Consider the following 12,585-nt stretch of genomic DNA (forward strand, 5'->3'; position numbering starts at 1 on the left):
AATCGTATCAAAATCATTTACTTGATAAGATTGCCGTGTATTATTGATATAAATTAATTTTACAGAATAACTAAAGTCAGTTTATCATTTACATTGGTGGTCAGACTATTGATATCATGAGTTTTCAAGACAAAGTAGTGATTGTGACTGGCGCTAGTTCTGGTATTGGAGCAGCAATTGCCATCAAATTTGCAGCAGAAGGAGCGAAAGTGGCCTTAGTGGGCAGAAACCAAGAAAAATTGAACAACGTCGCGAAAAAATGCGGTAATCCTGTAATAATCGTTGCTGACGTGTCTAAAGATGATGATGCCAGAAGAGTTATCGAAGAAACCATGAGTAATCTGGGTAAAATTGATATTCTGATCAATAACGCTGGTATTGGAGGCACAACAGATATACAGAAACCAGACGCTGTTGAAATTTTTGACAGAGTAATGGCAACAAATCTTCGTGCAGTTGTTTTCTTGACGCACCTCGCTGTACCACATCTGGTGAATACAAAAGGTAACATTGTAAATATATCTAGTATTGCTGCTTTGAAAGTCCTCCCTGGAAGTTTCGCGTACTGTGCATCAAAGGCTGGACTAGATCACTTCACTAGAGCTGTGGCACTTGAACTAGCCCCACACGGTGTTCGCGTCAACGCGATTAACCCAGGACCTGTTAAAACAGATATAATAGAAAATATGGGAGCACCCAAGGAATTACAAGAAGTTATATTTCGTAAAATGCAAGATATGACTGCGTTGAACAGAGTCTCGGATCCTGAAGAAGTAGCTGATCTTGTTTTGTTCGTAGCGAGCGAAAAATCTAAAGGTATAACTGGTTCAACTATCGTGACCGACAATGGAACGATACTGAAAGCATAAATATTAAATAATAAATAAAATATTTATTTTAATGGCGTTTTTTAATTATTTTTCAACTTCTATATGTATAAGTTTAATTTTATCACACCTTTTATTTGGATTATTTATATAAAACATATTTTTAAATAGGTATAGTTTCGATGTTCTATTCGAAGAGTGACATCAGTTTTCCTGTTTATACATATTTAGAGAGCACTAGAATTCTTTGATACTGTGTTATGTCAGAGTGGCAAAATGATTAAACTTGATAATAACTTACATTGGTATGTAGATTATGACTGTGATATGATTATGATTTTGATCGCTGATTATGTAGGCTTCAGACTAATTATTTTAGGTAGTACGTAGACAGATAATTATTTATTTACTTGATAAGTTATTGGTGAAGTAGTTATTTATTTTATTACCCGTTTTTGAGTGGGAAAAATCATCACATGACTTCTCCCGGCTTGGATGGGGCGAGAGTACACATAATTATATGAACAAAAATAGAATTTGTTTATTTTAATCAATTTCCAATAAATACCTAGTTAGGTATATCTAGATGTCACGTTTCAAAACGCGACTTTTACAGCAAACCTTGGTTAACACTCCACATATAATTTCTTCAGCGGCCATGTCAAGCTAAAAAAAAAGGGTACAATTCACGACAAAAATGTTCTCGGTAATCATAATTTAAGTACTGCGCTCTTGTTTTGTACTCGCCTGTACTCGAGTACTGTGACCTGAATCCACGTAGATTTTAAATCGACTGGAAATGATATCGCCGCAGCTGGTTTCAGTTTGGCTCCGTACGTGCAAATAGAGGTAGGATTTGCGTTTGCCATTTCCAGTTCTTTGTAAGCAGAGATAGTAGAGATCTGTGTTCCTAGGTATGTTTTTATTTACATAAAACGAAGTTTATCTCTATCGTATTGGATTTGAAGCGTCAACGTCACGCCTTTTATCCTCGAAGGGGTAGGCAGAGGTGCACATTACGTAGTAGTAGTAGAGTACTGTTCTGCATTAACTTACGTGAGTAATCAGTGATTTTTATTTAGGGCGGCTTGCGCATCGTCGCTAAATACAGTTTAAGAGCGACGTAAACGCATTTAGTCTACTAATTACATTTAGCGTCTTGCACAACAAAAAGGAGAAGGGGACTTCTTCATACATTTCTGGGCCCAGGTGTTAACTGAATCAAACTAGCCTTATTTGTAAGAGGATATAATAACAAGGCCTCACTGAAAATTTGGTGAAATTTGGCTATCCAGGAATCAAGTTATATGTACCTAATGTAGTAAAAGTGAGGTTATATTATAACATTGCAGTTTTTATGTGTTTTTTACAAAATACTTTTGAATAGTTTTGGTTGTGTTATGGTTTTAAGCAAGGAGCGTGTCTGTATCGCTACACACGCGCGTCAGGTGTGCAAAGGTCTACAGGCTGCGTCTAACTTGCGTGTGTATCGCGTCTGTATCGCTACAAACGCGCGTCGACGGCGCGTTTAAAAAACGTGGTGTGCATAGGCCCTTAGACGCAGTAGGCACTAATCTTTTAAAAACTAAAAAAGGGACAGGAGGATATATAAATAAAACACCAATATTAGTATAAAATATGTATTATTCATCTTCAATAATTAGGAGAATGTCATCTAAGAATTGTGTAGGGGGCGGGGTACGTATATTTTCTTGGTATCTTTCCCAATTGAGATAATGGTAACCATATTATACAGGCTGAGATGCACGCCACTGACGAATAACTGATAAAATCGCCACTTCTTCCAAGACTCTTCTGCCAATAGAGTTACTGCGACCAGTCGCAATCGTACAATTTACACAGCGATCCATGTCGTCAATATCCGATTGATAGGCTTAAACAGTTGTCCAAAATAGAGAGTCAGGTAATTTAGAGATGCAAGATCCGTCAAAAGTCCTTTATAAAGCCGAGGTGTGGGGTTTAACAATAAAACATGGAAAATACGTGCGCACTCAGAACGAAACACAACGAACGAGTGTCATCTGTCAATCGGTGACTGACTGATGTCAGACAGAAGTGTTTTAAGAAGTTTAAATCACAGAGTACGTTATACATACAGTATTTTACATACATTATTACACAACTTAATTTAAGTTTTCTCGCTTCCTAGATAGAAACAAGGTACCATATTTTGTGATTTCCCTTAGAAAAATATGACGGTTTTTTTAATATACATTTCAACTAGTTAACTGCTGGGCCCAAAAGTCCCCTTCTCCTTTAGGCACTAATCACGTTTAACGAACTGTCAAAGTTAGGGCGGCTTGCGCATTGTCGCTAAATACAGTTTAAGAGTGACGTAAACGCATTTAGTCTTCTAATTACATTTAGCGTCTTGCACAACAAAAATTTAGGCACTAATCACGTTTAACGAACTGTCAAAGTTAAATACCCAAAGATGGCTATTTAACTTCGCTAAATACGTTTAGTACCAATCGCGCGTCATCATATTTAGGTAGGTTATAGACATTTTACTATTATTTTATAAAAGATTGTAAAGAGGTCGGTAGGAAGTTTGTAAGATTGTGGGACTGGATTTGTGGGAATTGTATTCTGACGACGATGAGAAGATTATAGAATATATTAACAGACCGAGGGAATTGTTTGAGAGAGCAGACTTATTTGGAATGTATTCAGACCACAAATTCTTCAGGTTTCGTCTAACGAAAGAAACCACTATATTTTTGTTACAGCAAATAGCCCCACATTTAAAAACCAGCAACAAGTAAGGAAATGTACTTTTATTAATGGATATGGACTGCCTCGTTGGCCGAGTGGTTGCAATAAATAATAAATAAATAGTTTATTTCCAAAAACTTAGTCACAATGTACTTAAATATAGCATCTTCCTTAAAATAAACACACATATTACAGGGGTAATTTGCCTGAACTAGGTAGTCCTGTGTTTCAGGCGATTACATTCAAACATAACATGACAACAACATCAAATCTCTTAATAATACAAATAGGAACAAATGTAAAGTCTAAAACATAATTATTTCATAATGAATTCTTATACTTAATACATATATATACCTAATTATAGACTTAAATAAAGGATACTTGCTCGCAAGTGCGACTCCCGGGTCGAGCAAAGTATTACTGGGCTTTTTCGGTTTTTCGAAAGTTTCTCAGTAGTAGCACGGAGTCTGGACATGTGCCCGGTATAAGGCAATAGGCTCACCACACATTATATGGGACTTACAACATAAATTGTGAAAATTGGGTGTAAACATAATGTGTGGCTTAAAAGCGTGACGATATCTATGTATTAATGGATATTCAATAAATAGTAATAAATAAAAACTAGCAACAAGTAAGGAAATGTACTTTTATTAATGGATATTCAATAAATAATAGCTATTTTGACCTAGTCATTTTGCTTTTCACTCTGTTTTATTTGGTTAGTCTTTTTGCACTCAATAATATGGGTGTATGGTTCCATCGCTGCAAGCAGTATTATCAGTTCTTCTTTTGTAAAATTAGGCCCCCGGGCCCTAGAAGAAACACTTTTTTTGCCATGGTAATTATGACTCAACTAAAATAATTATTAATCAATAAAAAATACCACGAGAACAATTCACAAATCACAATAGCACAATGTGTGACAGCTCGGTTGACTTGATGTGTCAGTTGAAAGTTCGTCGGTCCATATTACGCATTTTTGTTTTAAGAAATGCAACAATTTTGCTCTAAGTCAAATCTACAACGCACGAAAGTGTAAAAAGGAACGCAAGAAACTGCATTACCGACTCTCTAACTATGATTAGTTAAATTACCATCCATACGGACATGAGCAAGAGATTTTTAATTGTATTTAGGTTAAACATATTTAGCAAGATAAACACATTTAACTAAATTCTGTTTAGACCAAATGTTGCGCAAGCCGCCCTTAAATACCCAAAGGTGGCTATTTAGCTTCGCTAAATACGTTTAGTACCAATTGCGCGTCATCATATTTATGTAGGTTATAGACATTTTACTATTATTTTATAAAAGATTGTAAAGAGGTCGGTAGGAAGTTTGTAAGATGGATTTGTGGGAATTGTATTCTGACGACGATGAGGCGATTATAGAATATATTAATAGACCGAGGGAATTGTTTGAGAGAGCAGACTTATTTGGAATGTATTCGAACCACAAATTCTTCAGGTTTCGTCTAACGAAAGAAACCACTATATTTTTGTTACAGCAAATAGCCCCACATTTAAAAACCAGCAACAAGTAAGGAAATGTACTTTTATTAATGGATATGGACTGCCTCGTTGGCCGAGTGGTTGCAAGTGCGACTCCCGGGTCGAGCAAAGTATTACTGGGCTTTTTCGGTTTTTCGAAAGTTTCTCAGTAGTAGCACGGAGTCTGGACATGTGCCCGGTATAAGGCAATAGGCTCACCACACATTATATGGGACTTACAACATAAATTGTGAAAATTGGGTGTAAACATAATGTGTGGCTTAAAGGCGTGACGATATGTATGTATTAATGGATATTCAATAAATAGTAATAAATAAAAACTAGCAACAAGTAAGGAAATGTACTTTTATTAATGGATATTCAATAAATAATAGCTATTTTGACCTAGTCATTTTGCTTTTCACTATGTTTTATTTGGTCAGTCTTTTTGCACTCAATAATATGGGTGTATGGTTCCATCGCTGCAAGCAGTATTATCAGTTCTTCTTTTGTAAAATTAGGCCCCCGGGCCCTAGAAGAAACACTTTTTTGCCATGGTAATTATGACTCAACTAAAATAATTATTAATCAATAAAAAATACCACGAGAACAATTCACAAATCACAATAGCACAATGTGTGACAGCTCGGTTGACTTGATGTGTCAGTTGAAAGTTCGTCGGTCCATATTACGCATTTTTGTTTTAAGAAATGCAACAATTTTGCTCTAAGTCAAATCTACAACGCACGAAAGTGTAAAAAGGAACGCAAGAAACTGCATTACCGACTCTCTAACTATGATTAGTTAAATTACCATCCATACGGACATGAGCAAGAGATTTTTAATTGTATTTAGGTTAAACATATTTAGCAAGATAAACACATTTAACTAAATTCTGTTTAGACCAAATGTTGCGCAAGCCGCTCTTAATGTAGTATATCTCACGATAGTTATTGTAAAAACAGTTCACTTATTTTATTAAACTTAACTAACATTTCCATTCCTCGCTTTTGCATTCGTGATTGCAAATAGTAATAGCTAAACAATCGTTGGCATTATAATTGAGTATCTGTATTCTAAAACTGATTAACGGACTTACAATAGCTCTCCGACTCTTAATAACTATTTGAAAACGCTCCACTTTTGTAGCCAACTGTACCTGAGTGCTCTGACCTGGATAAACACGGATCTGAAATCGACTGGAAGCGATGGCTTTAGGGTTTGTTCTAATTTCCTCTTTTTGCTTGTATTTTAATTATGTGTAGGTAGAGGTTTCATGTTTTATGTATTGAATGGGTATTCTATTGTTAGAAAATATTATGTTATAAGAATATAAATATTAAAATGTCTATGCTTGCTTGAGAGCTAGCCTTATTCGAAGTTTTCAGACCATAATATAATATGTATTTGTACATAGATTATTTGGCAAATTTTGTTGGTGGGTAAAAAAATGTATTGTTTCACGAATGTCGACTGCGCCATAACTTAAAGTTATGACAAAAGTAGGAGTTTGTCATAGTATGAAGTCTGATTGAGGAAAATAATTGAAAAAAAAAGATTTGTACCCATCCTAGGTATAAGAAGAAAAATCCCAACTACAAATTAATTTAAAAAAACGTCCGCATATGATAAATTCAGGTACCTATGTTTACTAATTAGCATTTTAAATGTAATACCACATCCAGCACTATTACCTACATCATTGTTAAAATACAGTCGCGGGCACAAGTGCTTGCAACCTCACAACTATAATATTGCACAACTTTTATGCGTTGAAAATAAAAGTCGAGTCAACTTTGATGCGTATGTTCGCCACAGTTGCAATTGCTGTTGACAACTGTACAATGTACATATTTAGTAGTTTGTGTAACCGTTACGTTTGTGTATGTTTTTTATGGAATAAATGGCAAAAGAGCAGATGAGTCACCTGATGGTAAGCAATCAGCGCCGTTCATGGACCCATGGCAACACCAGAGGAGTCACAGATGCGTTGCAAACAAACCTGGGTGTGTGTTTTAAAAAATGTAATTGCCATACAATTACATTTTTTAAATGTACCATGCGAGAACACCAAATAAAATTCTTCCATATTTGTATACATTCTTTCTTCTGCGAAGCAGTCGTGCTAGCTAAGGAGGAGACGAAGCGCGTGAGGAAATGAATCTCCTCATGCCCCAACCATTGCGAAAGATACTCCTAGCATCGGGGATCGCACTACGATCTCCGGATGATTGCTAGTGCAATTGTTAATCTATTATTATATTATAAAAAGGTTTTTAGTGTACCTCATAATTATTTGTTGGTTTGTGGTTATCCGTTATAAATGGGATTGTGGTGTTAATATACTAAAGTGAGCAACATCAGCAATTTTAGCGGTTTGGTGATTAAATGGATTAAACTATTTATAATTAAAAGTAATTTTAGGTTAGAGACAATAAAGATCAAAATACTTTAGCAATAATATAATTTGTTAAAAGATAACTAAAATTCAACAAACAAAACGAAATGTTTACTTAATTTACGTATAATCATTCTAAATTTAGTTCAAATCTTTTGTGGCCAATTCAATGGGCTGACCTTCAGCTTGGGGACCGGCTGCCAACAAAAGTGAGGTCTACGGACCTCGACAAGGGAATTTCATTCGGCCAATTTTCAGCCAAGGAAAATGGGATCATTTGGGAACAATTAATTTTGTGCCCATGTTGTGTATAGAGAACGGAACAAAAAAGTCGCTTTTTTTTTGGTCAGTTATTCAGTAGCTTTATTCATGGCGGAGTTTACTTTGATGCTTGAAGAAAGGTTGTTTAATGTAATGAATGTATTGATAATTTTTATCAACTTTTATAGTATTCTGACCTCTTGAGTGCTTAGTACGAGTTTCTTTTACATTTAACGGCCGTCATCGTACTACGTTGTACTAGGCCCTCTGTAAGTAAATAAATTGTTATGTCTTAAATCAGTATAGGCGGAGATCCTGAAATAAATCTTATATATTCTGCATTTATTTAAAATTCCATATACGAAAGTGCTATATGTATATACTTAGTACGTTTGCGATTTTCATTATTTAAAGTATCACTACGGTACCAGTAAAATTTTGAATCAAACAAATCTCAAGCACATCGAACACCTAGATAATTCTACTATTTTCCTTCTATCATATTCATAGAAACAATTTTTATTATACAATAATATATACATATATACTTAGAAACTACTCGTGAAAAGGGTAAAAATATGTGAAGAAACGAGAGTCTTATAAAAGTAAAGTGTAGCAAATGGCCCGTCTAACGAAAAAGGGTGTAATGATTGATCGAGAAGAATCTTCGGAGGTCTCATAACACTTGGAAATGATGAGCCACCTGTTACGTCACAGTTCCCACAATGTTATAGAAATGGAGATAAATCGAAACAGTTTATGTAATTTTAAAACCATTTCTTTATAGTTATTTTGTTAACGTGATTTTGGTCATTTGAACTCAAGTATGTCTGTGTGACTATCCAACAAACAAATGTGAGAAAATGGTAGACTTCGTTTTTTATGGTATAAGTCAGGAAACGAGAAGTCGGATCAACTGATCGTAAACAATTGCCGCCGCCTATGGACATTTGGAACACTAGAGACGTTAGAAGGGCGTTGTCGGCTTTTTGTGGTTTAGAAATTTAAGGGTTGTTGGGGATTAGAAAGATTGGAGAGGAGGGTAATTGGGCCTACGATAACTACACTCACGCAACATAACAAGCTGTGGTATCACTCCGGTCCAGCAGGTCTGGCCGTGGTATCATTCGAGTTGTGTTGATGTGATGTGATTTTTCTTTTCTTTTAGCGTTCTCTAAGTAAAGTAGAAATAGGTACTTATCTACATTTTTAAAATAAACATATTACAACAAATCCATCACAATACAACACCATAAAACGTTAAACAAGAAATCCTCCCAGTACCCCATTAGGCCAAAAGCCAGAACAAAATCCATGCGACACGATAATGGCCAATAAACCAATATATGGCCTGTACCCTCATAAAGGACTAGTATACAGCATTAATTTGATACAAAATGTCCCATTATCAGATAGCGTAGATCATTTATATTACTGTTATTGTATTATAGTTATAAGTCAGTGTGTTATAGTTGTAGTTTACACATAGATTTGGAAGTGTTATTGTTATTACTCATTATCTTGTGGTGTAGGGAGCAAATTGTGGTTGAACTGGAGTTAGTTTTGATTCAGAGTTTTAGATAAAGGTGGTCTTTGCGTATGGTGCGTCGCGTTCCGCACGCGTCTCAAAGAGCCATCCGATCACCACAAATGGGGACCAGTAGGGCTGATGACCCGGAGCTGCGGACTATCTAGCGAGTTTTCCAGGGCCCCGGCTCGAAAAGCAGGAGTACGGGGAGAAGAACGGGGTGGTTCGTCGGTCCACCTAGAGGGAGGTCCATTCACGCTTTGTCATCCAGTCTGATGTCCACTCGATTATTTTCCTGTTCCATCTTTCGTCAGTCCACGCACACATGTTTATGCTAATAAAGAAATCTTGTATCTTTAATCTAAACCTCAATAAATAGATACCTATACATTGACGACATACATACGTACCTTTTCCTAGTTATATAGTTAGTTCTATTGACACCTAAACATGTAATTTAGCACACCTAGTTTTCCTACCGACGCCATTTTATGCCTATCATTATCGAATTCACACTTTCCCAATACCTACCCAATTTTAACTAATAACTCCATTACGTTAATGGATTTACCAACCAATGATTTGGAAACGTAATTTATTAAGTCAATCTAATTTCCTTTCGAAACTCAATTGGAATTGTCAAAAATTTTTAGAGCTTGATTGAGTTGTTACTAGTGCGACTAGACTATCTATCTATATATTTTAGGACTAAAAGAGTTTATCTACCTTCTGTGAGAACCTACGGAGGATGAAACGGTCATATAAAGATTGCCTGTCTAACGAAGGAACGGGGTGGTTTGTAGTCAGTAAGTATTGACACTCCCTCTTGCCTCGCCCAAGACAGGAAAAGACATTGGATGATTTTCACCCCTTAAAAAAAACGTAGCTACATAGCATCTCTGGAGAACAAAATTATTTCTAGAAGCCACCTAACTATAGTATTTATGACATCAATTACCCTCTATCTATTCTATCTATCTATCTATATCAAATCTATTCTATCTATATCAAAATTAATCACAATTCACTCCAAACACGAAATAGTAATATGCAAACTGCTTTTCGCATTTACAACATTACTTAATTAAAAATCTATGAGTCCATTAAAATATTGCGGTCTTTGACTAACTTTAGCGTAAAATGCTATTAGCATTGGACATTTGAATGGATTTTGTAAGTCAAATGAATTGAAGTATTTACAACAGTCAGGCGACCCTATTACATTGAATTAAATAGAAACGCCTTTTATTTTCTTAGTTTGAAAGAGTTCGTAGTGCAAATGTTTGATTTTAATTAACCTGATTTTAAATGTGTTGGTAGTTTGTACTGTTTACATATTTGTAAACTAATCAATTTCATTTGCCCCCTCAAAATTAACTTAAGTGTTCCTGACAAACGGTGAAGGAAACATCGTAAGGAAACCTACCTGGGCTTATAATAATGCTCAAACCTTTTCCTTGCGAGAAGACGCCTTTAGTCAGCCGTGGTCACTCATAGGCTGATTATGTGATGTGAGTGTTCCTATTTTACTGAGAGTATCACGTTGTAATTTACTTACTAAAGATTATAAACCCACTTTAAGCTGTAGCAACCAACTTGGTAACTGTAGTGGTTACCAAGTGACCTAATCAAATTAACAAACGATTATAATGCAGTTTAACCCATCTTTGTGTACCTCATTTAACCTTAAAATAAAAACCAAAGTCCCGCAAAAAACCCAGAATTTTATCACAATATTCACACGTTTCGTTTGGTTCAAAGACCCAGTATACAAAAGGTATGGTATAGGAAATTCCCAATGAAAACTATCCGAGCACAAAGGCTCGGTACGCGAGCACAAACATGTGGGTTGAAAGTAGTTTCAACCATCAAATAAAATGCATTCAAAAGAGACTATGGCCTTCTCTGGTTTGATATTTCGTCTCAGTATTATCAGTATATGTGAATCTCATCTAGTTTCTAAATAAGTCTTGACTTGTTGAAAATCCTTTACGAAAGCATATGACATAAAATATGGCATCTTTTTGACGGTACCGAAAATAAAAGGTCTACATTTGCCAAAATATACTTGATATTTTATTTTATGGAACAAGCTCGCCACAACCTCCCATATCGCTGCAACTCCTGTAAGCCAGGATCTATAGTAGATACAACCATGAAAACGACTCGTCTCAGGTACTATGACCATTTTGAATCCCGCAACGTAATCAATCGGAAGATATGTACTCGATATGTCAAACATGTACCTGTAAAACAGTGCACCAAGTGTCCAATTTAACAGACTATCCACTTTCAGCTTTAAAAAGACTAACCATAAAAAGTCCAAAGACTTAACTGAATAAATCTTCCCATTTGACTTAAGATAAAGAAGCTACACTTCAGAAGGATTTCTTTTCTCACAACTACATAGATTATTAAGTCCCTGTTTTCAACACGAAGTTTTTGTCGCGACCCGGAACGAACACAACTATAAAATCTTGTCTTGGTACAAGTTCGAAACTGCACAAACACCTGCACAGGATTACTTAGGTCAGACTTTAGATAGTACTTAAAAAAGTACTTTATTATGCTAGGTTGTATCAGAATTTACTAAAGTACTCAAAAAACTTAAGCTACTTTGCTTAAATGAACAATTACTATGAGTAAAAATTAGTATTTCAGTATTTTTTTATGGTTTAAGCCGGTAAACAAGCTGACGCCAATGGACACCCGAAACACCAGAGACGTTACAAGTGCGTGGCTGGCATGGCTTTCCCACATTTGAAATGTTGGAGTTACAGCGAAATATTATTTTAAACATACATTAATACACTGTTATATACTAGCAGGACTTCTCTCTAAATAGGTTTTAAAAAATGTCGAACAAATAAGTTTAATGATTATTGTAATTGACGAAAAAGTTTAGAACATCGATTTACTCATAAGTATTCTTTATTTTAACGCTCTACTGATCATACAGATATAACACAAACATCAACGATAGCTGATTTGCCAACTAAGAAAAATCCTCCACGTTTATTAACGAAAAAGTACAAAGTTAAAATCAAAGGCGAACTTTTTAATATTATAACGCCGAGTTACAAAATCATGAGTCTTGAACGAAGTTGAGAAAGTCTTTAGCTATCTTTTTATAAAACTCAACTTCGGGTGGCAACATTTTGATTAGGAGCGACGCAATAAAAACTTTGTTCGACTTTCATACAGCCCAATTAAAGTATCCGCCGAGCTCCGAAATGACAAATTCATTATCCGTTTGATTCGTTAAAAATGTATTATATTTTTCTGCCAAACAAAAGTTTTGCAACGTAATAATTTAATCAGTTTGGAACTCCTGACTTC

General features: G+C 35.3%; 2 protein-coding genes and 1 long non-coding RNA gene across 3 annotated transcripts in view; 2 read left to right on the forward strand and 1 right to left on the reverse strand.

Moving 5' to 3' along the window:
• Positions 1-12,585, forward strand: part of LOC118269456 (uncharacterized) — a 219,648-nt gene that overhangs the window by 181,745 nt on the left and 25,318 nt on the right. The gene's annotated exons all lie outside the window — the stretch shown is intronic.
• LOC118268886 (3-oxoacyl-[acyl-carrier-protein] reductase FabG-like) lies at positions 24-901 on the forward strand. Its single transcript, XM_035583674.2, has one exon. The coding sequence runs from the start codon at positions 117-119 to the stop codon at positions 867-869; it is 753 nt and encodes a 250-aa protein (XP_035439567.2). The 5' UTR covers positions 24-116; the 3' UTR covers positions 870-901.
• LOC126912194 (uncharacterized) lies at positions 3,674-5,992 on the reverse strand. The gene is made up of 2 exons (XR_007706813.1): positions 5,485-5,992; positions 3,674-4,275 (listed from the first exon to the last, which is right to left on the reverse strand). It is a non-coding gene; the product is annotated as an uncharacterized LOC126912194 (long non-coding RNA).

The sequence above is a fragment of the Spodoptera frugiperda genome, chromosome 2, assembly GCF_023101765.2.
Source record: "Spodoptera frugiperda isolate SF20-4 chromosome 2, AGI-APGP_CSIRO_Sfru_2.0, whole genome shotgun sequence".
Taxonomy (NCBI): Eukaryota; Metazoa; Arthropoda; class Insecta; order Lepidoptera; family Noctuidae; genus Spodoptera; species Spodoptera frugiperda.

Bases quoted from the DNA above. Each gene is read 5' to 3' on its own strand.
- LOC118268886 (XM_035583674.2), top strand. From the start codon at position 117: ATGAGTTTTCAAGACAAAGTAGTGATTGTGACTGGCGCTAGTTCTGGT.